This window comes from Lemur catta, chromosome 2, assembly GCF_020740605.2.
Source record: "Lemur catta isolate mLemCat1 chromosome 2, mLemCat1.pri, whole genome shotgun sequence".
Classification (NCBI taxonomy): Eukaryota; Metazoa; Chordata; class Mammalia; order Primates; family Lemuridae; genus Lemur; species Lemur catta.
In genome coordinates, this window is record NC_059129.1 from 111,008,466 (window position 1) to 111,032,817 (window position 24,352).

Here is a 24,352-nt window from a genome sequence, read left to right on the forward strand (position 1 = left end):
ATATTTGGGTGGTAACATTGCTGTAAAGAGAAAATGCATATACAAGTACTTTGAAAACAAATCACTATACAAAGGTACAGACTAGTTTTTATAATTTTCCTTGGAGTTATACTCTTTCAATGTTGATATATTAGGCATATGCTGAGTACTGAGTGCTTGTCACTTCTTTTTTCCCTGTGTTTTTTTGTTTGTTTGTTTTGTTTATTTGTTTGTTTTAGTTAGCCCTTTGAGAATTGGGCTTTCTCAAATCCTGCTGAGAGTATGGCTGAGATATTGCTCAAGTATGCCTGTGCCCTAATCCAGTTTTCTTTCCCAGAGCAGGGATATTGCCTCACTGATGTGGAGTTTGGGTCAAGGACCAGCAGAGCCCAAAGTTTGTATGCATTTCTTTAACCAGAGAAACATAAATGGTTTGAGCAAACTCTGAGTAATAATATAAGCCTCAATATATTAATGGTAACGAAAGAAATTGAGTTTTTGAATCTTAGACCACACTTCAGGGAGTCACTAGCAAACAAGCTTCCATTGTTATTGACTAAGGGGCCAAGAGACTCTACACTAAATGTGCTGCATCTGCTCCTGTTTGATATGGCCTCAAACCTGATAAATTTCTACATCCTTGGCTAAATAAATCAGGAATTTAATAATCTAATCTTATGTGTGTTGGGGTATGTGTGTTGTCTTTCTGACAATCCTTAGTCCAACTGAAATACTCTTCTATATTTGCACACTGAAGTGCTTTTTCTCATTCCATTAACCTCTCAGTCAGCACTAAGTTTACATTCATTGTGTGCAAAAGCTTAGGAAGATTTTTCAGTGTACAAATGAGCCTAAGTGTCACAATGAAAAAAAGTAGAAATAAATTATATATGCTAAAACTTATCATACAGAATATTCAAAATACATAGCTGTCATCAAATTTGACTTCACTGGTGAGACTGATACCCTAATGGCAATCTTTAAATGTCTCAGCCTTCATCTACAGAGACAAGGCTTCCTTGGTAATATATATAACTGCTGGTCAAATGGTATCTGCCATGTCTAAAACTGTTTGCTAATGGGCAAAAATATTAATGAAACTTTTTAATTAAATTTGTGCTAGAAAGCCTTGCATCATCTCTTACACTGGGACTCAATATGAAATCTAAGAAGACACTATGAAATTAAGAACACGCCTATCTAGTCATATCAAAAGCTATTCGGAAAAGCAGGCACAAGGGGGGAAACGCAAAGGTGGTGACAGGGTGTTTAATGCTAGATAAAATAGCAAACAACTATGATTTCAATCACTTATTGCAAGATTTATTTCTTCCTCAGGTCACAGCCAATTGTGGGTTGGTAGAGAGGCTTTGCTCTTCACAAATTCAAGGATCTAGGTTTCAAGGACACCATGGAAAGAGAAAAGACAGCTCATAGGGAAAGCACCCTTGCTCTTTATGCTTTGGACTTCTCATTTTATATTGGTTAAGCTGATTAAATGTCCTGCAATATAGTTAGCCCAGGAAGAGGAAACTGATTGGTGAACATTCACCAGTCTCTGCCATACCTATCATCTATTTTAATCAGTAATTTTTTTCAACTCATTGATTTCATGTTAGTAAGCAAAATATTAATTTGAAAAATTTACTCTGAGGAAAAGTAAAAGAAAAATTTAGGCAATTATGGAGATAATTTAACCAAAAAGCATTTTGGTTTTCATTGTCTGATTATTTCCATTGAAACTGTAGTTGATTATATTTTATGTTGTAAGAGAAAGGACTACATTTTAAAGATGCTTTTAAAAAGATGAACTTTGGCATTTTAGGAAAGGGCTAAATATAAATGTGTTATCAAAAAAGAACAGCTGATACATATTCTGATGATAGATCAATGTTTAAATCCTGGACTAGATGATCAAACTTTAACAGCCAACATTTTAATGACTGTCTCCCCCAGTGTATCTCAAATGCATTCTATTAGCAAACATGACAGTCCAATTATTTCCATGGCGCTTAGCATTTCATGGTGGCCTATTGCCAATATAGAATATAGGGTGGGAAACATGCCAAAGAAGTTAACTGATTTTAAAAGCTAAAATATTGCCAGCACTGAAAATTCAGGGTTTATGTGAGGTTAACTCCCCTGACCCTACTAAAACTCATCAGATAAGTAAATACCTTGGCACCTACTTAAGAAATAACTCTTTCCCTTTATATTATGCAAAACAAGAGGTAAGTCAATTTTGCTACAAAGAACATGTTAGTAAAATTTTATGTCATAAAAAAGGAAAGGTTTGTTTTACTTATCACTGGAGAATATTAAAAGAATCAAAAATACATTGCTAATCCATTATACATTGATCTAGTCTACATCACTAAATCTAGAGTATAAAAAATTAGCCTTTCAAAACAGAAAAGAAACATGAGTAAATGAGATAAACTACAAAAGTATATGTCCAACCTTAGATTGTACAGGACTTTATTTTCTGTCATTTTATAACTAGTAAGGAAGATAAATAGAAAAATATAATCTGTGACTCCAAAAAAAGTCTGCATGAGGGTAATTATTAGAACCGTACCTAATAGTGTCTCATCCATAGTGAAAGTTTGATGAAGGTATACTGAATGACTAAATAAATAAATAATAGAATTGAAAGAGGACTGACATTAGAAGAACTTAGTTTCAGGCTATGCTACACCAACTAGCCACACAATAGCACATAATTGTAATAATAGAGTGCTTGATAGAATGCTTAAGGACGTTGTTATAAACATATGCATCAAATAATAACCCTATGAGGAATATACTACTCTTATGCTCATTTTACCAACAAGGAAACTAAGGTACAGAGGAAATAACTTGCTGATGGCAGAGATGGGATCCAAATTCAGGTAGTCCAGCTCTTGAGCTCTCCATCTACCCACTGCATTCATTATATATCTCTGTATGACCTCGGGACACCGTTTTCATTTTGAGTCATATCTTCATCATCGGTGAAATTTTGGATGAGATGTCCTCTCAGGCCCCCTCTATTTCTAAAAAGTTTATTCTACCTAAAGTGGATTTGGACTTATATGTGTAATTAGTATTACAAACCAGATATTGGCAAACTTCCTCTAAAGGGCCAGATAATAAGTACTTTAGGCTTTGTGAGCCATATAGTTTCTGTCACAATTACTCAACTGTGCCATTGTAGCATGAAAGCAGCCATAGACAATACATAAACAAATAGGGCATTATGTTCCAATAAAATTTTTATGTACAAAAACAGGCAGTGGGCTGGATTTGACCAGCAGGCTACATATAGTTTGTTAACTCATGTCCAAAGTATCATATATAATAAAGGAATAGTTAGGCTAGGTTTAGCAACAACAAATTTAAAAATATTCAGTATCATTGTGCTAGGAGAAATCCTGACACCTCAGATGTTTAAGACTTCTGCTTTCACAACTATATCACTTGAGACATATGACTGTCTGTCTTACACTTGGTTTCTAGGAAGAGAGACTATACAGATTCAAACACCAAATTAATCCCTGTCAATTTTTATAAATTTAAGATAGGCACACATTTGCATACATTGCTGTATTTTGAAAAGCTGTAGTCTGGTTTGCAAATCATGATTCGGTTACCAGGCTAGGTCACACAGACAATCAGATGCATGTTATAGTCAAAATGATACCCATATGCAATAATACACACACATACACACACACTCTCTCTCTCTCTCTCTTCCACAGAAGGAATATTCTTACACATACACATTTTAGTTACAACCTTTGCTAAATACAATTTAGATTTTATTATTCCTATTAAAAATACATTCCATAGTAAACAGTGAGCAGAAAACATTTGTGCCAAGAACACAGGTCATTTCCTCTTAAGGGAGCTGAAGGAACAATTTGGTCTAATGTCTCAACTTCTGTTCCAGCTATATCTATGTGATAATTCAAAAAAAAAAACTTTACATTTCATTCAGTCAACAGTGTGATACTCTGTTCTGTGCCTAGCACTAGATTAGAATTTCTGGGGGATAAGAGTTAAACGAGAGTTTGCCTCTGTTCTTAAGCAGCTTATACTTAATTTTTGAGATAAGATATTCTCAAAGAAAAGTGTTTACTAATGATACACTTGTTGAATAATAATGCTGGCGTTAAATAACAGTAAGAAAGTTAAAAGCAATTCAAAATAATAAGAAATACCATGTAGGACTACATAATTATTTGCCAGTGGTGGATTAAGAAATATTTTATAATTTAAGAGGAAGAAGAGATCCTATGGATTATAGTAGCCCAGAAAAGTTTTGGGTTTCATGGTTGTAATGTTCTTTTACTATATGTGAAGTGGTATGATATTATTTAAAGGCAGACTGTAATAACTAAAGATGTATAATGTAAACCTGAAAGTGACACTAACATAAAGAAGGAAGTATAGCTAATAAGCCAACAAAGGACATAATGCGGAATCAACTAAAGTATTCAATTAATCCAAAAGAAGGCAGAATAAAAAAGAGAGAATAATAACAGTTAAGAAAGATAGAAAACAAATAGACATATGCTAAATATGAATGTAACCCAAAGACATCAGCAATTATAACAAAATGTAAATGGTCTAAACACTCCAATTAGAAGGCATGATATGCCAGGTTGGGTAGGAGGGTAATTAGACCAATTCTATGCTGCCTACAATAAAATTACTTTAAATATAAAGATACAGGGAGATTAAAAGTAAATCCATAGAACAAGAACATGCAAATCTTAACCAAAAAATGCCAGAAAAACCCCAAAACCAAAAACCCCCCCAAAATCTGAAGTGATTATATTAATATTAAACAAAATAGACTTCAGAGCAAAGAATATTACTAGGGATACAGATAGTCATTTTATAAGGATAAAGCAGTCACTTCATCAAAAAGAAGTAACATAAAAGTTTATATACCTAATAATTGAGTTTCAAAATATATAAGCAAAAACTGACAAAACAGAAAAAATAGACAAATCCACAATTAAAATTAATTTCAATATTATTCTAATAATTGATTTTTTAAAAAGTAACCAAAAAGATCAGTAAAGTACAAAAGATTTAACAATACAAAACAGTCTGATCTAATTGAAATTTATAGATCACTTCATGAAAAAACAGTAAAGTGAATATATATTTGGTTTAAGTGTATATACAACATTTACTAAGACAGATCATATCCTGAAATGTAAAACAAGTTTCAATAAATTTAAAAGCAATAAAATCATATAAAAAATGTTCTGACCACAGCAGTTACACTAGAAATTAATAACAGAAGTATACCTGGAAAATCCCAAAATATTTGGAAACTAAATCACATGCTTCTAAATAACCCACAGTTCAAAGAAAATATCAAAAGATAATTTATTAAATATTTAAAAATTAGATATTATATAACAATTATGTACCATTGTCTTTAATTTCCATTTACTTTTGCACCTCAGATTTCCACTTCTCAAGTTTTTCTTTCTAGACTAATTTTAGCTTTTGGCTCACTTTCAAGTTATCCAAAATAAGTCTTTGTCAAAATTTTGGTAACTTCAATATCCAAAAAAATTATTCTTCCAAAACTGGAACCTCAGATCCTTGACTTCCTTTCTTCCAGTGATCTTAATCCTCTGCTTTCCTTTAGTTATTCACTCTTACCGTCAACCCCTTCTAAAATCTCAATTTTAAGCAGTTCACTTAACAACTGTTAGGTATTCCAAATCAAACAATCCTTCAATACAAAAGAACTTACAATTAATTGATCCTCTTGATTCTTCACTGCATCATATCCATCCTCTGCCTCCACTTCCCTTCTGATCTAGCTTAAATAACACAGTCACAATATTATAATATTAATTTGCATATACCATCAACTCCCTTGTGCTTTCTTGCTTAGTATATTCTCTTGGCTAAACCAAAACTGTAGTTAAACCCAATTTACCACCTACCTACTCCTTGCCTGTCCCTGCACAGTTTAAGGTGGCTGGAGAAAAACATACAACTTTGCTAACTCATCTCTTGACCACTAAGTCACAACTGTATTTTCCTAGTCTGTTAATTCTCCCACTATCCTTGACAATTATTTCACATACTCTTATCTCTTAAAAACTTTACCATACTAATTCTTACCTGATGACCTTGTTTCCTATATCACTGAGAAAACAATACCTTTCACAAAAGCCCACCCTGTGTCTGTGCCCATTTACTGTTTCCTCTTCTGTTACTTCGAATAAAGTGTCTTGCTCCTAGCAAAGGCTAATTCTGCCACTTGTTAATTAAATCCTGTTCTTCTCTCTTCTACTCATGACATTCACTCTGGCTTTTGCTCTCCAACATCAATTTTTCCCTCTCTACTGCATTATTTCCATCTAAATATAAACATGCTTCCATTTCTCATCTCAAAAAAAAAAAAAAAAAAAACCCAAAAAACAAAAGCATCTTTTGATCCCATGCCTGCCCTAGCTACCACTCTTGTTCTTCTTCCCTTTACAGCAATACTCCTATAAAGAGTAGCTTACCAAAATCCCTTCTCAGTGTCATTTAAACCCAATCCAATCAGACTTTTGCCTTCATTACTTCATCAAAACTGCTCTTATCCAGGTCACCAAATCCAGAGATCAAATCTTGTCATCTTTATCACTATATTTCCATGATTTTAAAATTATTCATCTCCCCACGTACACTGTGAACTCTGAGTGGAAATGCTGTATCTCATTTATCCTGCTATTTTGAATATTAAAAAATATTTTATTATATGTGTAGCCTTTAAAGCATGTCTGTTTAAAGAATGACCAGAGAAATTTCTTTAACATCTGGGAATTGGAAAATCAAACTAGAGCACACAATTATTTACTAATCGTAAATTCATGTAGAACCCTGTTATAAAGTTTAGATGAATTTCTAAGGCTTATTTTACCATCATAGATACTTTAAATACCTATCAATCATGGAGATATACTATAAATATGACATTTTAAAAACAGATAAAGATTTATGTATGAGTACTGAAATTTTCACAAATTTGTTTTCATTATATCGTAAAATATAATTTATTATTATAATTGAGTACTGTAAAATGTATAAGTTACCCCTTCACACATTAGAATTAAAGTCTGTTCTAAGGACATATACTTTAAATAATTAAAAACAAAACCAAGGGGCAAGGCAGGGTATTCTTATCCTAAAGGGTACTCTTAAAATAAAAATAAATATGAAAATGACTCATTATGGCAGCTACACAAACTACCATATTTTACATATTCCTCCACCAAACAAATTGCTAGGTCATTGTTCATAAGACACTTCTTATTTATCAAATGAAAATGAAAGCCTTGTAGCTCCAAATGAAATTACTTTTTAAAAAAAATGTATTTGTTAGAATCTAGATCTTACCTCAGTTTCCAATAACAATCACCAATGAATATACTAAAATTAAATTACAGTTCATTCTTTTCCATTTGTATTTCCAACTATCGTGTAAAAGATTATAAAAAGAAATAAAGCTCCAAGTTTCTCAGGACCTATAGCAATAACTCAGGAACAGAATGGGTAGAAATGGAACCATAAACGTACTACAAGTTCCATGGAACATCTTTTCAAAATTAAGCTTGAAAGTAGACAAAGCTGGGTGTTTCAAGTCATCTAGCACTCTCTTATTTAACTCACATCAGCCGGAGCGAAAGTACGCAATACATCAAATTAACTTGCTCAAATTACTTTTCTCAACTTTACAATGCCCTTTAGGAACACCATTACTGAGAAGCTATTGTTGGCATTTACAGCATAAAACTTGATTTCGGAAGGTTGATATTGCAATAGCCTAAATATCACAAAATTGAAAACTGTATAGTGCCAGTTGTTTCATCATGCTAAAAGGAAAAATGAGTTTGTGGGTGATCAATTTTTGGTTGAAAAGAAAAAAAGTAGAGTTAGCTTCAGAATGGTTTTAATAGTTGATTTATATTTAGATATAAGGAAAGAATACAAAATGACTTCTATGATTTAAAAAAAAGTCTGTTGAAATAAATTGGTGAGTGAAAAATTAATAGCTTAATATATTTGTATATTATGTTTCATATATTAAATGTGACACTTATAAAAACATAGACCCTAACATATTGTATTATTCTGACTGGTGCACAGACTTCTATTTAAATAAAATCAAACACAGTGTTAGTCATTTAAAATAATTTAGAAATCTATTCTCCTTAATGTTTTCAAGTTCAGTACACATCAAATCTATCACTAAAGAAAATGCATAACAAATAAAAGTAGAATGCTTATCAATATGAAATAACCAATCTGTCTTTTAAATGAACCATGTAAAGATTATATTTCAAGTGAAAATTTATAAAATGATATAGGTATCAAAAGTAACTCCTAGAAAAACAATTATATCCGAGTACAACAGTTTTTCTATTTCCTGCCATAATAAATATCATTTGTTCCTGCACATGTGAAATAAGCAGTTGTGTTTTTGTCTATTTTCCTTCATATGTACAGGCATAAAGTATGCAGAAAATAGCTGTCTTTTCCTTGTCTTTATGGACTCTCTGCAGCTATTTAAGTAATTATTTACAACATTGCTGCTTCTTTCCAAACTCACTGGAAAAAATATTTTGATCATTTGGAGAAAAAGGAGATGTAGGTTGGGACTAACACTGAAACACGAATTAGAACTGTAAGTAAGCTAGATCTGATTCTAAAACAACCTTACAAAACAACACACTTATAAAAATCAATTCACAAATTGAACTAATACCTACTTGAATATATTATTATATTCAAAACCTCCCAGTATTGATTTACAGTCAGTGTATTCACAAAGCATATGTTGTTACAGATACAGATAGAAAACAATCAAGTCCCCTTGTTTCCTTTAAAAATAAAGAAAACAAAATTAAACTGTGTGTCTCATGATCTATGTGCTCTGCACTCTAATGTTCCGCATGTCTCTCAGCAGCATTGGTCGGTAGTTTTGTTCCAAAATTTCCATGTATTCAAAATAATTACTCACTCGAAACCCATGCAGTGCTTCTTCCTGCCAAAAACAAACAAAAAAATGTAACGGGGAGTTCATTCACTTGGGTAAAGACACACAATTCCAAATTAATTAATTTTTTAAGAGTGGACATACCATTTATTTTTCAGTTATAGATTTGGGGGAACCAGTTTATATTGCTTGTAAATGTGTATTTGCTTTGTATTTACTGGACTGTGTGTGCATATGGCAGGAAGGAACCATGTCCCCATGAAACAAGGTTATCTATTTCCAAAACCAAAAATACTTTACAGCTAACAAAAACAGAAACAATTAGATAATGAAATCTTCCTAATTTTAAAAAATGGTTTTGATTATAGAATGATTGTTCAAATTTGTAATTAGTAAAGACCCTAAAGTTTATCAAAATATAATATTATATAACATTACAAGAAATGTCTGTTCTATAGCTATTGTTCATAAAAACTCCAAGAGTTTACAATTCATAATGTTGGTACTACACACATCTATACTAATTTGGAATTTAATGGTTAGTGCCCAAATGAGGCACTCAGGAATAAACAGTAGGAACATCCACTGAAAATTTTGGAGTCTTTTAGGGATTTTATGACCATTTCTTTTAGTACCTCCAAATACTATCTACACACTGACTACCTTCAAGGCAAAGAAAAAAAAAATCTACAGAATAAAAGTTATCTTTGATTCAGTGCAATTAGTATTTATATTTTAGTAGTTTTGGAGGTTATAAAAAATTTGGACAATTCACACTTTTTAGGAGTTCATAGTTTAAAAGCAAGAGTTACTAATAAAAAAAACCCCAAATAATCCAAAAGGATAAAAGATAATATACATATCATATACCAGATATTGTGTTAGAGGCAATCGGTTTATAGAGAAGAAACATCAATGTAGGATAGGTAGAAAAACATCACACAATTCTCAATAAGAATGGATGTTTTCAAATATCTCAGATGTTACTAGTCCTCTTAGTATTAATTCATAGCCTCCAAAAAACTTGGAATAATTTTATTCTATTTTGCCATATACCACCAAAAATCTACATAGTTTGAGGGAGAGGTTAATTGGGACAGTCTAAAAAATTACTAATTACTGATTTACAAGGCTGATATTATAGCTGAAGAAACTAAATGATGTTAAGTTATATATTTAACTTTACACCATTAAGGCTACAGCTAATACCTTCCAACATAAATACTTGAACTTTACTCTTAAATTGTGATGATATTTCATCCATTCTTTCACTTCATTCATTCGCTCATTCCATTATATGTAAGGTTCTTGGTTACACACTGAAGACACAAAGATGAATGAGACAAAGTCCTGTCCTAAAATGTTAACAGCTGAGGTATATATCATGTCTCCAGTTTTACATATAAGTAACTGAATCAAAGGGAAAATGTTCATTTTATGAATAGCAGAAATACTGAATCTTTGTAAATTTCTATCCTATCAGTAATATTTCACTTTGTTCTTTGGGGGAAAAAATAGGATCAGAGTAAGTCCAATCTTACTGTTTAAGAATTCACTTTAAACGGTTGTTGTAATCATGGAACTATTATGAATTTATCTACTCTCTTCATTCAAATTATGTGTGATTTGGCTTTGATCACCTCTTCACTAAAACTACTCTTAAGTTGGTGAGGAATTATAGTAATGCGTTATTCTAACCAGAAAATAAAGATACAATGAAGGAAGAATTGTTTCAGTACATATTCATGATTTTATAGGAATGCTTATTGTTCATTAAATGTGAATTACAATAGAAGATGACAGCACTTGAACCATAACTTGAATAATTCTTTTCTGGGCAAAAAATAAGTAAAATCTATTTAACACCTTTTAATGATTTTTCCACTTTAATTTAAACATAAAACCACGTAGGGACAGCCAGTTATAACTTAGTTAAAATATATTTTTCCTTAGAATATTTTTTTTGGAATCATGTCAACCATTTTACATATTAATTGTAAAGTTAAGGGAAAATGCCCTGATAACTACACTGAAAGAGATACCCATAAAAATGGCACATAAGGCTATTAAGGTCTTATTTTGCAAGAGAAAAATTTAAATACACATTTTAACAGGAATGTTTTTAAATGATATAGTTCATTACTTAAAATTTGTGGGCAATTTTAGCTCTGAATGAAGTTTCAAGATATCTAAATTTCACTTTCTATCTTCAAAGTAGAATATTTTTTCACCTTATCCTAAATGTTCTCTAATGGCCTTTTTGGTGGATAAATTTAACTTGTAATTATGACCATTTATACTGCTAGCTTAGCATTCAAGTTATAACAGACTATTTCCTCAGAATACTGCTTCATTATCATTTATAGACCTACATCTATTGAACTCCATATAAAAATATGAATGCCCTTATTTTTAAAATAGCAGACATATAATTACATACGGTAATACTACTATCCCATTTTATATCAACAGTACACTATTTATTCAAGAAAATTTTTTTTAATAGGTTACTACTGGAGTGGTTTAAGTTTTGGTTAGGAAGTTCATTTTGAGCATATTGCATTTTCTATTTTATACCTAACCTACCTAATTGCTATTCAACCAGTGTGTTTTTAATGATTTACTCTATTAATTCTGAGTTTCAAATACTGAATCATCACAAAGCATTAAAAATTACTATTCTAAACAACAATGCTGTATGTATTCAATATCATATGATATGGTATATATGCAGCTTCCCTCTCTCCTCTGTGTATAATACGTATCCATTTTACTACTGAGAGCATTTGATTTGGGTCCACTGAATTTAGAACTATATTTAAAAAAATTCAGACTTGTCAGTGAAAGATGACCTTATATAGTAGAAGGAGCACAGGATATGTATGTAGACAAAAAATTAAAAACGTGTCCAAGCTCTTATGTTAGTTACTAGATGTATGAACCTGGAAAAGCTTACTAACTCTAAATCTCAATTATTTCGTGTGTTAAATGTGGACAATAATTGCATAGGGTTGCTCTCTGGATTAAATATTCTAAAACCTGAGCTCCTTTATGGTAGACAACAAAGGCTTACATGATCTGGTCCCTATCTCATCTCTTACCATTCTTATTCCTTCACCTGGTTCTGGCCACAGTGGTCTTCTTGACATTCTCTAAGTGAACCAGGCTCATTCCTACCTCTGAGCTTTTGCACTTCCCATTTAAGAAGGCTTTTGCCCAGAAAGTCTTTTTCCTTTGCTTCATTCAGGTCTCTGCTTACCCCCTTTGAGGTTGACCCTAACTTCACTATCTAAACGGCACTTCTGACTGCCTCACCACTTTTCATTTATTTATGATAAGATCTATAATACCTGAAACATTATATATTTACTTACTTATTATTTACCTTCCAATAGAATTTAGGGTCAATGTGATGTAGAGCGGCTATAAAAACAGATGAAGCTTCACTTGGTCGCCTGCCACTCACCTCCTGCTGTGCAGCCAGTCCCTAACAGGCTAATACTGGTACCAATCCGCAGCCCAGGGGTTGAGGACCGCAGACTTAAAGGATTTGTCTTATGTCAAATCTTACATAGGAAGCACTGGAGAGAAAGGGGTTTCATGAATGCTCTTTATTCTTGCTAGAGATGATCTTTTTGTGTCTTGTGTCTTACCTATGATATAAAAAAAGACTTTCTTCTTGGTCAAAATGGTAAAAATGCAGACAACTTGCAAGCCATGTTTCTTCCAGTATGTTTCTCTTGGGGTATTCATAAAATTAGAAATTCCCGGACTCAATAGCCCTAAAACTTTTGAATCCCTGGTGTTGGCATTCTGGATTCTGCTTTATTAACAAGCACTAAAGGTAACATTTTTATGTATTCTAAAGGTTTTGAGCTACTTGAGAGTTTATACTACAATATGACAACTCATGCTCTACCATGTAAATTCTGATTTAGTACGTCTGGGAAGGAGTCTAAATGTATCAATTTCATAAGTACCCTAAGAGATCCTTGGGATCAGGAAAATTTAGATAGTGTGTGTGGTTCTGGATAGAATGTGAGTATTACAGATTTAGAATAGAGTAGGCGGCTCTTGAAGATTTAAACTCAGCTGAAGGGTACTTGGACATGTGTGATAACCAGAGAGATGATTCAGTCTTGGCTGGCTTAATGAGGGAATAGGTTCTGATCAGATGTAGTATAAAAGGTGTGACCAAGGTGTGAAGGTTATGTCAGTGCCAGGTGTTACTATGATACAATATACTAAGAAGTTTCAGGAGATTCTTAGTATAGAAAAATGGAAGCAAAGTAGATTGAAATCTAGCTACAGACTCAGAAAATCCTGTTTCCATTGCTGTGTTCTCTACATATCATCTTCTTAAAAAAGAAGCAAGAAAAAAGAGAGATGGGACAGGGACATAGAAACTCAATAATTGCTAAGTTTTTTTGAGGTACTTGCTATGGGCCAGATAATGTTCTAGAAGTATTTTGCATATATCATCTCATTTAATTCCTTAACAATACTATGTGATGAGAAATCTGAAGCATATAAAGAGGTTAAGCAATGAGCCCAAGCTTACACAGTGAGTGATAAAGCTAGAATTTGAATCCAGGTAGAATCAAGTGATATAAAGACAGTGCAGAAAACATATCTGCAAAACACAGTTGACACTGTATTGGACATCTTTTATTTATTTTCTCAGATGGTAAATTATTAATACTATATTCTGCATTTTAAAAGCTAAGTATTCAATCAATTCTCACAATCTCCATTTCTTACCTGTCAACATCTTCTGGAAACAGTGGCTGCAACTGTACCAACAAAAAATCCCTCTTGACAATTCACTGATTGTGTTGAAATTAATCTGATTTTTTCATAATTATAAATTGATTTTGTCATAATATGCAGGATTTAGTTGAAGCATTTTAATTAAGTATTTTCAGCCTTCACAGCCTCATTTGCACAGAAAGGCAATCTCTTCCTAACCCAGCATTTCAGTGAAGTTTGAGTTCACAAACTAAAACCAAGATCATTGCCAGCCTATTAGCATGTTAGAGAGGAATGCAACACAACCAGCTAAAACACTGGGACTTCTTCATATGAACCACCACTAAACTGAACTCTCACTAAAACTGTGTGTATGTTTCTTATGTATGAGTTAGAAAGAGAGAGGGAAACTTTAGATTTTCAGGGTTGCTGAGGTATTTCAGAATATTTACTGTGTTGGATGTTTTTCTCCCTGGAATTATGATGCCTACAAATCTTCTGAACCATCATCTGTCATAGATAAAAATGTCCAGGACCCCAGATCCAAGGACTGAGCTCTTCAGCATACCTTCAGAGGCTGCCCTCTAGCGCAGTACTAATCCATTAATCACCTCAGTGTGGAGATAATGCTCCTAACTGCTCTACTATCCACTCACATTCTTGTCGTATCTACAAGGATATTGTGGGAAAAAAATCAGACAATACCTTGCTGACATCACTTACATCCATGGCATTCATCTAATCTTTCAGCGTTTTAGTCACAAGAGAAAAAAACAAACAAGTGTTTTTCTCTCAGTAAACCTGGGCTGCCTATTACTTTTCATGCCACCTTCTGATCTAAGAAATCAACTTGTTTTTGTAACATATTGATTTAGAATCATAAAGAACTTTTCAGTGAGCTAACAGAAATGTACGCAATGACTCTAGACTCTCAATTACCTGATTTAAAATCTTGAGTTTAAACCACAATGAATACAAATGGACTGATATTTTCTTTACACTGAATACTTCATATAGATTTTTACTCCTAAAAAAATGCTTTTATCATGTCACTTTCTGTCAATATATGAAACTTAGGAAAGGAACTGCATACTTTCCATGTTCTGGAATTACCTCTTTAATTTCTCAGGATAACTGATAATAACTGAAAACATAACACATTTGTGGTTTTCGATATTTTGAAAACTAATTCAATTAGACCTGATTATTTGAACTTGTTAATAACAGTCAAATGTTTGTTCTATTATGTTTATATAATGATTTAATTTCTTTCTTTAAAAAGTTTTATTACTAGGGAAGTATGGGCTCATTCCTCAAAAATAAAATAAAGCCCACATAAAGATATATATAATAAAAAGTAAAAGTCCCTTGTTTTACTTTATCTTCTTTTGGAAGTAATCATTATTAAATATGTAGAGTCATGGAATAACATGATGAAATAATCTATATAACAATATTATTATGATTGTGGTATCTAGTTATGTGGAGAATTATTGATGCATTTTTCTCCCTTTGTATAAGTCTGAAATTTTGAATCAGAAAGTGTAAAACATAATTTCCAATGTTTAATCTCTATAGCTACAATTGAACGAGGAATTTTTAAATCATGTATCTGTTTTTGACTTAGAGGATGTATCTAAGGTAGGGAGAATAAAATTACTTCATTATTCAACATTTCATTATTGGCTGTTATACAAATAAGTAAAAAGATGGTGCACACATATTTGTATACTTTACAAACAGATTATTACAGGGTCTAATAGAATAGTTAAAGGGCTATGTAAACACCAATTTAAGTAAACCACACCAGAATTTATCCCACAAGAAAAATGACTGCCTGTCAAAAGAGATCAATGGAATCTGAAATCTATCCACCAAAAATAAGACTAAAAAAAAGTAAAGGCATGGTACCAGTCAAAGAAACCATTTTCTCCTAATCCCTCAGATGAATGCAAACAACAGGAGTAAAAAGTAAGGTTAGTTCTAGAACACATGCTAAAATTAAATCCTTGCCAACATGTTCTTAGTTTGGATTTAAACCAACTCAATTCAAATTTTAGCAATTTAACAAGGGCTCAGGTAATAAAGAAAATCTCCTCTCCATCCCCACCCTTTTAAAATCCTTTAGTTTTAAACTGATAGTATTGTACCCAGAGCACAATGGAGAATGGCATTTATTTAAACAAAAACATCGTTAAATGGAAAGTAACTCTGGCAAGTATTTAATATAAAGAATAAAATTAATTTACATAGAAACTATTTGTTGACCTTGAGAAACCTAGGAAATGATAAATGTTAGTTTCAGTGTATGCATGTATGTACGTGTGTGCCTGTAGGATGGCAAGGGTAGTGAGGATAAGGAAACATACTTCAGATGCAAAGAAATATTTTTAACTTTAAACAAAGAATTGGATTTCCATTGAGAATTGCACACTGGAATGTATTTATATCACGTACTTCCTAAAGTCCAGAACTTCAAAAGTCACATTAATGTGATTGAGAAAGCAAGCAATTATATTTTGTTTTAAAATATAAATACTTATATATCATAATTGTTTAAAAGGTGTGATAACACAGAATAATCTTTCATGAAAACCTTTTATACAAGTGGAATCTTAGAAATTAAGGTAAAGGAAATTACATTAAATGTTTTTTAAAAGTATCAAATTTCTGCACTAACACAATAAATTCAACTTTATTGACCAAATAAGACATAGAAATATTTAAAAAATTATTTTTGGCACAGCATAGTGGTTAAGAGCAAAGTTTTAGCTCTAGACAGCTTAATTTCATATCCCAGGCTCCACTCTGGCTGTATAGTTTTGTTTAATTTATTTAACTCTGTGCCTCAGTTCCCTTCCCTTTAAAATGAGGATGATAATAGCACCTACCTCTCAGGGTTGTTTGTAGGATTGGTCCAGTGTCTAAAAAAGTAGCTGACATTAAGCAACCAAAGTTAGGTATTAACTCTTAATATTTTTCCCTATATATAAACATACTTACTTTCAGGAAAACTTGCAGATCTTGAGTCTGTGTGTGCTGTAGAATGTCTTGTTGTAGATGTTTGAATATAGCTATACAGATATATACTTGATAATCAGGACCAAGGAAAACACAAGTAGCAATATAATGGCAGATTTCTATCCAATCTAAATAATTCCAAAAACACTGAGTTATCCATTGCAGGCAAATCTTTGAAAAAAAAAAAGTAGTTCATTAAAAAGCTTATTAAGCCACATTTGACTTTCAAAAAGCAGTAACCAATAACTCACATAAAACCAATGAAAACCTTAGCATTTAATCAAAATTAAAAGACATTCTTCATAGAATCCTAACAAGGATGCTTCTCCTATTTGCTTAATTTGTAAAAACTTTCATGGCCTTAGGATTCAGGACTTAGTATAACTGACAGTGTTCACACAGCTCATATACCTATTGCTGAATGTCTTCTTTATACACACTGTCCTCCTCTTACCCATAACACCAATCTGCTCTCTACAGATAACAAATGCTAAGAGACTATTTTAATTCAGAGATGAGAGTTTTTTTTCTATCCTACCTACAATCACAGATGTATAATTATGCAGATGACAGATTGCTAAATGTTACATTAATGCAAATGGACTTGTGCTGAATCAGAAAACAATTTAAACCAAACAGAATTACATAACATAAAAACTAGGAGCTGATATAGAGAATATTTCAACAGTGAGACTTTTATAAAAGAGCTTTTTTTGCTTCTTTATTAAATAATTTATTTTTTGAGTAACATTTGTTTAGCTTGCAAAAGTAATGCAGGCCCACTGTGGAAAACAGAAAAGTTAAAGGGAAAAAACCAATAACGATCTCATAGAAATTATTAACATTGCTAACATTTTGAATCATTAATGCTTTGGGTCAAATTGAGTCCTGCTTCCCCCAGGTATGTCAAAGCCCCAATGTCAAGCACCTCAGAAGGTGACCTTATTTGAAAAATAGGAAATCAAGCTAAAATAAAGTCATTAGGGTGAGCCCTAATCCAACATGACTGGTGTCTTTATAAAAAGGGAAATATGGACACAAACACATCACAGGAAGACAATGAAAAGACACATGGAGACCAACACGTAAAGACGGAAGACTGAAGTGATGCATCTATAAGCCAAGGAACACCTAAGGCTACCAGAGGCTAAGAGAGAAGCATGAAACAGTTCTTCCCCTAGCAACTTCAGAATGAACACAGCCTTGTTAATATTTTGATTTTAGACTTCTGGCCTCCAGAATGTGAGAAAATGTATTTATTTATGTATTTTTACATTTTAACGAAGTTTACTTATAGTTTAACAAAATAATAAGGAATTGAATATAAATTTCACACCTATATTCAAAATTTATCTAAGTAAAACTCTGTAGCATGTTTGACCTATTCCTTTACAGAAATGGAACTCTGGATAAAGCACTTTTGTAAAAAAAAATTTTAAATCAATTACTGAGTTGCATTTGGAGGCCCCAAACAAAGTGAAAACAGGAACACAGTGAAGCATGTAAGCACTACAGCTAGCTTTCACTCCAAGGGTTTCTGCTAAACCCTGCAGACCATGAGCTTCTGGTGTGTGTAGATCTGTGTGTGCAGTTTTTTAATTTCAGTGGATTTAGGAGTATACAAGTGGTTTTTGATTACATGGAATAATTGTACAGTGGTGATGTCTGGTGCACCCACCACCCAAATAGTGTACCTTGCACCTAATAGGTAGTTTTTATTTTCTCAACCTCCACCTACCCTCCCACCTTCTGAGTGTCCAATGTCCATGTACTACTCTATATGACCCTGGGTACCCACACCTTAGTGCCCACTTGTAAGTGAGGATATGTGGTATTTGGTTTTCCATTCTTGATTACTTAGGATAATGACCTCCAGCTCCAATGAAGTTGCTGTAAAATACAGAATTTCATTCTTTTTTTATGGATGAGTAAGTAGTATTCCATGGTGTATGAGGGCAGTCCAGAAAGTATCCAGCCATGTAACTGTTCTTGTTATATTAACAATGGCTGGATACTTTCTGGAGAGTCCTTGTGTACACACCACATTTTCTTTATCTACTCCTTGGTTGATGGGCACTTAGGTTGATTCCATATCTTTGCTATTGTGAAATTATGCTCTTATAAACATCATTGTATACGTCCTTTTTGTAGAATGACTTCTTTTCCTCTAGGTAGATATTCATTAGCGGGATTGCTGGATTGAAAGGTAAATGTACCTTTTAGTTAAGAAATCTCCATACTGTTTTCCATTTACATTCTCACCAACAATGAATGTATGAGCATTCTCTTTTCACTGCATACATGACAATAGCTATTGTGTTTTGAATTTTTAATAATGGCTATTCTGCCTGGGTTAAGGTTGTATCTCAGTGTGGTTTTAATTTGCATTTCTGTGATGAATAGTGATGCTGAGCATTTTTTCATATGTTTGTTGGCTGTTTGTATCTCTTTTTTTAAAAAAAAAAAGTCTGTTCATGTTGTTTGCCCACTTTTTAAATGGGATTATTTGTTTTTTTCTTGCTCATCTGAGTTCCTGGTAGATTCCTTTGTCAGATGTATAGTTTGTGAATAACAACCCATTCTGCAGGTTGTTTATTCTGTTGATTATTTCTTCTGCTGTGCAGAAGATTTTTAGACAATCAGTCCATGGTATTTGTTACTGCAGTCATTAAGAAACTAATGCAATTTCTAAATTTTAATTTTCATTTATGATTTACAAATTACTTTACCATTAAAGAAAGATAGTCTTCATTGAACCTCTCCTCTTTAGTCTCAAAGTTTTCTTGGGGGGGGTGGGTAGGTAAGGAAAAGGGAAGAGATATGATGGCTTACCACAATTTGTCATAGGTATAGAAGACATACAAATTTCCCTTTTTTGTTTTATCATTTTGTCCTTCTAAAAATACCTTCCTGAATAGGTTCTAATTTTTTTTTCTTATATCCTCGATTCAACTTTTTGGCATGCTGATTCTGCTTTTAACTGACGTTAACATGGTATATTAGTTTGCTAGGGCTGGTGTAACAGAGAACCACAGACTGGGTGGCTTCAACAACAAAAATTTTCTCCCTCTTCTGGAGGAGTCCCACGTCAAGCTGTTAGCAGAGCTGGTTTCTTCTGAGGCCTTTCTTCTTGGCTTGTAGAGAGCTGTCTTCTCCCTGTTTCCTCATATGGGCTTCCCTTGGTACATGTCTGTGTCCAAATTTCCTAGGACACCCACTAGTCATATTGAATTAGGGTCCAACCTAATGACCTCATTTTAACTTCATTACTTCTTTAAAGGCCCTATCTTCAAATATTGTCACATTCTGAGGGACTGGAAGTTAGGACTTCAACATGTGAATTCTGGGGGACACAATTCAGCCTATACCAGAGGGTATTATTGAATTTTTATTTTTTATACATTATTACCCATATCAACAATTAACTTTTTAATTTTTAGCCATTAGGGTCATATCTTTTCATCTCACCTTCTGGTCATATTTCTTCTTTTATTATTGATAATGCCAAATGTATGGCCACCTAAATTTTTTTTGTTATTGTAATTCTCTTTTCCGGTATAAGATTTTCCTTTATAAGTATAATAATGCTTATCTTCTATTATGTTCTAAAATCTTTCCATAGAGCCTAAAAATTGAATTCAATATTGAGTCAGAATATTTGAATTCCCAATATTTGTCAATATGCAGGATATATTAAATTCTCCTTGGTCCCAACTTTATTGTTCACTTGGCATTAAGAGAATTTTTCCCCAAATTTGAACCCGGAGAGTATTTTGGCATGCAGAATATAGATCAACAAACCACCATTGTTGCCACCTGCCCCAGAAAATCCATGTAACATGGCTCTACTGGACTGAGGAGGAAATATCTCCTGCTCCCACTTGACTAGGCAGTTTAACGTAGTCAGTAGTATTTTAATTAGAAGCAGCTCTTCTAATTTCCTATTGCACTGCTCTCAGATTCTCTGTCTCTGTTCTTTGCTACAGCTATTAATGCCAGTCAACTTACGGCCATGCGGTATTAACGAAAATTAGAGTCTCTGGATAAATGAAGAAGGAGAAAAAATTGAAGAGTGAAAATAAATACAAATGATTCCCACAGCCAGAGAAAGCAGTTCCCTTCCAATTATCAGTTTCAGGAGTAACTGGTTAGTTAGACAAAAATAAGGGGTCATATCTTCTGTCCATCATCTATATTGGTTAAAAGAAAGTCACCTAAAATTTGCAATTAGTTCATTATTATACATAGTTTCTAATGCAGTTGCAATTTCCTGGCACTTATATACATTTAAGCATTGTTTCCCATACACTGTATTTTTCTTCTACTAAATGGAAATAACAACTATTTTTTCCATCACATGGGAAATTTAGAGGAGGAAAAATGAGAGACTACTAAAAGCACTTTGAAAATATAAAGTGCTATATAAATGCTATGCTATAATAAAGGTGCAGATGTTATTCATTTAACAAATATTTATTGAGTACCTAATATATACCAGGTACTACTATAATTTTTAAGTGGACAAAAGATACTTAGTCCTTGCTCTCATAGAGTTCACACTTAAAAGGCAGACATATCCTTTTAAAACATATGCCCCTCTTGGCAGAAATTTTATCTGCTATTGTTACTATATTTGTAAGATACTTCAAAATTACTAAATTGCAATAGAAGAATTTCAAAACACTGTTTCCCTGGAAGAGTGCTGAACTAGGAGTAACAGTTTTTATCCTTAAGCAAATAACTTTTGTATTTTTATAATATAAAATGGTCTGCAAATCAGCTAATAGTCTGGAATTCTAACAGGACAAAGGGAATGGTATGTGTCCAAGCAGGCATGGAATACTTTTTAAAAAGATTTTTTTATTAAGGAATTTTTCAACATATATAAAGGAGAAAAAATAGTACATGAACCAGACCCATCACAAATTCAAAATTTTGATTCGTTGATATGTCTCTTAAGTACATTTTCCTCTATAGGTTCACCCTCCATCCCTCTCTCCTTCTAAAAATCCATTTTACAACTGCATAGGATCCCACTGTAGATAAATCACAATTTATTCGAGCACACCCCTATTCCTACACATTTGCATTATTTCTAGTCCTTTAGTACTGTGAAAAGTGCTATAAAAACATGTTTATGTATATGTATTTGCAAATTTTTTCCAGTGTATTCTTGGGATAGATCTCTATAAATGAGATTGATGGGTTAACGGGTAAATGCACATGCAATTATGCCAGAAATTGCCAAATTCCCTTTTATAAGTCTTAAAAATGTACTAATTTTCAAAATCAGAGAGTCCTTGTATTCATTGAAAAAATATTACCAATATAGTTTATGAAATGGATTTACAAAAAAGGTGAAACTAATTTGGTAAACTACTACTGTTTGTGTAGTGTAGAACTAATTATACTTTAAAACATTTAAATAGCTTTTTAGACTTTTAAGGAAGGAAAATCATTTGCACAATATGCATCAAAATGTACCATAACCTTCCTAGGAAATTTTGCTCTTCAACCATATTTAAGCTTATGCAAAATGACATTAAGATGCAACATTAAGATACACATAACTGTTTTATCTGAGGTAAATTATTCTTATTTGTATCTAGATTTTAAAAATAATATTCAAAGAATCCTGTACGAATATTAAGACAAAAAAAAAGGTTGGCTAAAACAATTACTTATGGATACTCAAGCTAAAATAGATATGATTTCTAAATGATCAAGTTTTATGATTCAAAGACATTATTTTTAACAACTCTTCTGGCTTTGTATTATTTTCTTTCACCATAGAAATAGCATTAGTAAAGTCCAGAAGAAAACTAATTTCAGAATCAAAGTGGTTTCAAAAGAAGTCCTTATTGTCTGAGTAACCTCAATAAGTCAATTCGTTCCACTGATCAATCCCTGTCATAATGAAGATTAAGATTTTAAATGAAGCAAGATCAAGACATACTCTTTATGTTACAAAGTGCCATTATAAACATAAAGCAGGATTTTTGTTGCACTTTTTATATGTAAGACATTGTGTCAGACACACAAAGAACCTGAAGTCAGACACATATATCGATACCTTTAACGGTCTTGAACTACTAAGAGCAAGATAAAGGACACAAATAACTCTTCCACAAGGTAAGATATGTATTAATATTTCTGCTAAAAGAGAGGTACGAAAGCAGTATACAAACACAAACAGAGTCATCTACTTGTAGATGATCCACAAAGTTTCCAACCGGACATATGTTAAAGGAGAAGGAGCTGACAAGTAAAGGACTCACAGGAAGGGAGAAGGTATCCTTTCAAGTAGAAACATGAGAAGAACCCTGGGACATACACATGTATGAATCTGACTGTGAACAACAGGCATCCCTTGTCTTGAAGTTCTGCTTTGCATTTACATAATTTTACATTTTCTAAAAGCATAGTCACAAAAAATAGTTTTCTATAATCCTGCTTTCATAATAAAGGGGAAAAAACAGCAAATGAGAAAAAACGAGCATGTTTTTCTACATTATACCCAGGGGATTATCCACGTTAGCCCACTTGCTGAAACAGTACAGTACAATAATCAATGATATGCAGGATGGTGACCCCAAGGAGTTATAACAGATGAATCTTTAAAGATATATGGTACTTCTTAGGCAGGAAAATGAACAAAATAGAATAAAGTTTTTTTAACAAAGGATAAAATTGGTCAAAAAGTTAATTAGAACATGTGATTTTTTGTTGCTCCTATAGTAACAAGAATATATATTCAAATTTCTATTTTCTTTATAATCTCAGTTATTCCTAAAAGAAACTCTAATATACATTTCTTATTATATTTACTATTTATAATCTAGTTGAGCTTATTTTTAGTTTAGAGATCTGTATACTTCATTTAGCAACCTGCCCACAAATCCTTCACTAATTAACCAATCCCTTAATGCCTAAACATACACAACTTCAAAAAGCACTGCTCCTAATTAGATCAAAATGAATGAGCTCTGAAACATAAAATTTGTATCCAAATAATTAATCACATATACCTATTTAGTTACTTAAAGCTATTTTCATATTTTGTAATTAGCAATAAAATAATATCAACAAAGTAATGATATGGTTTCTTAAAACAAAATGATTAGCTCACATAGGGAACCATTAAAAAGGCATTTTTATGTTAATTTAAGAAAAAAGAATAGCATTACTGCTCCAAAATAATACAGTGGTTGTTATTAAACAAATATATTACTTGTGTCCAGTTTCAAATTGACAAAGGTATATCAACCTGATAAATATATATCAAATTGATAAAGATATATCAAATTGATAGACAGATATTCTCCTTTTAATCACTAATTGATACATTAGGGCCTGAGGTATTTCAAGTTTTTCCTATAGTCTTTAGAAGCCCATTTTTAAATTAAAGAATATATGTTGGGTACTCATAAACACTTGGAAGTATTATACATTGTACTAATCAAGACTGGAATAGCAAAAAGGAACTCTCAGGAACATATGACTCCTAGCTTAGCTTTTTAGAAGAATAGAAAGAATGGATTATCAAGCTTATGGTAAATATTTAAGCAACTGCCTCCAATCAGACTTGAAAATTTTGTGATT

General features: G+C 32.3%; 1 protein-coding gene across 3 annotated transcripts in view; it reads right to left on the reverse strand.

The window, feature by feature from the left end:
• Window positions 1-6,999: 6,999 nt before the first annotated feature.
• Window positions 7,000-24,352, reverse strand: part of TBC1D32 (TBC1 domain family member 32) — a 184,350-nt gene continuing 166,997 nt past the window's right edge. For all 3 annotated transcript variants that reach the window (XM_045544276.1, XM_045544275.1, XM_045544274.1), the window contains 2 exons: window positions 16,733-16,921; window positions 7,000-9,028 (listed from right to left, as the gene is read on the reverse strand). In XM_045544276.1, the coding sequence (XP_045400232.1) occupies window positions 8,909-9,028; window positions 16,733-16,921 (309 nt within the window). In that variant the 3' untranslated portion in view covers window positions 7,000-8,908. The remainder of the gene's footprint in view (window positions 9,029-16,732; window positions 16,922-24,352) is intronic.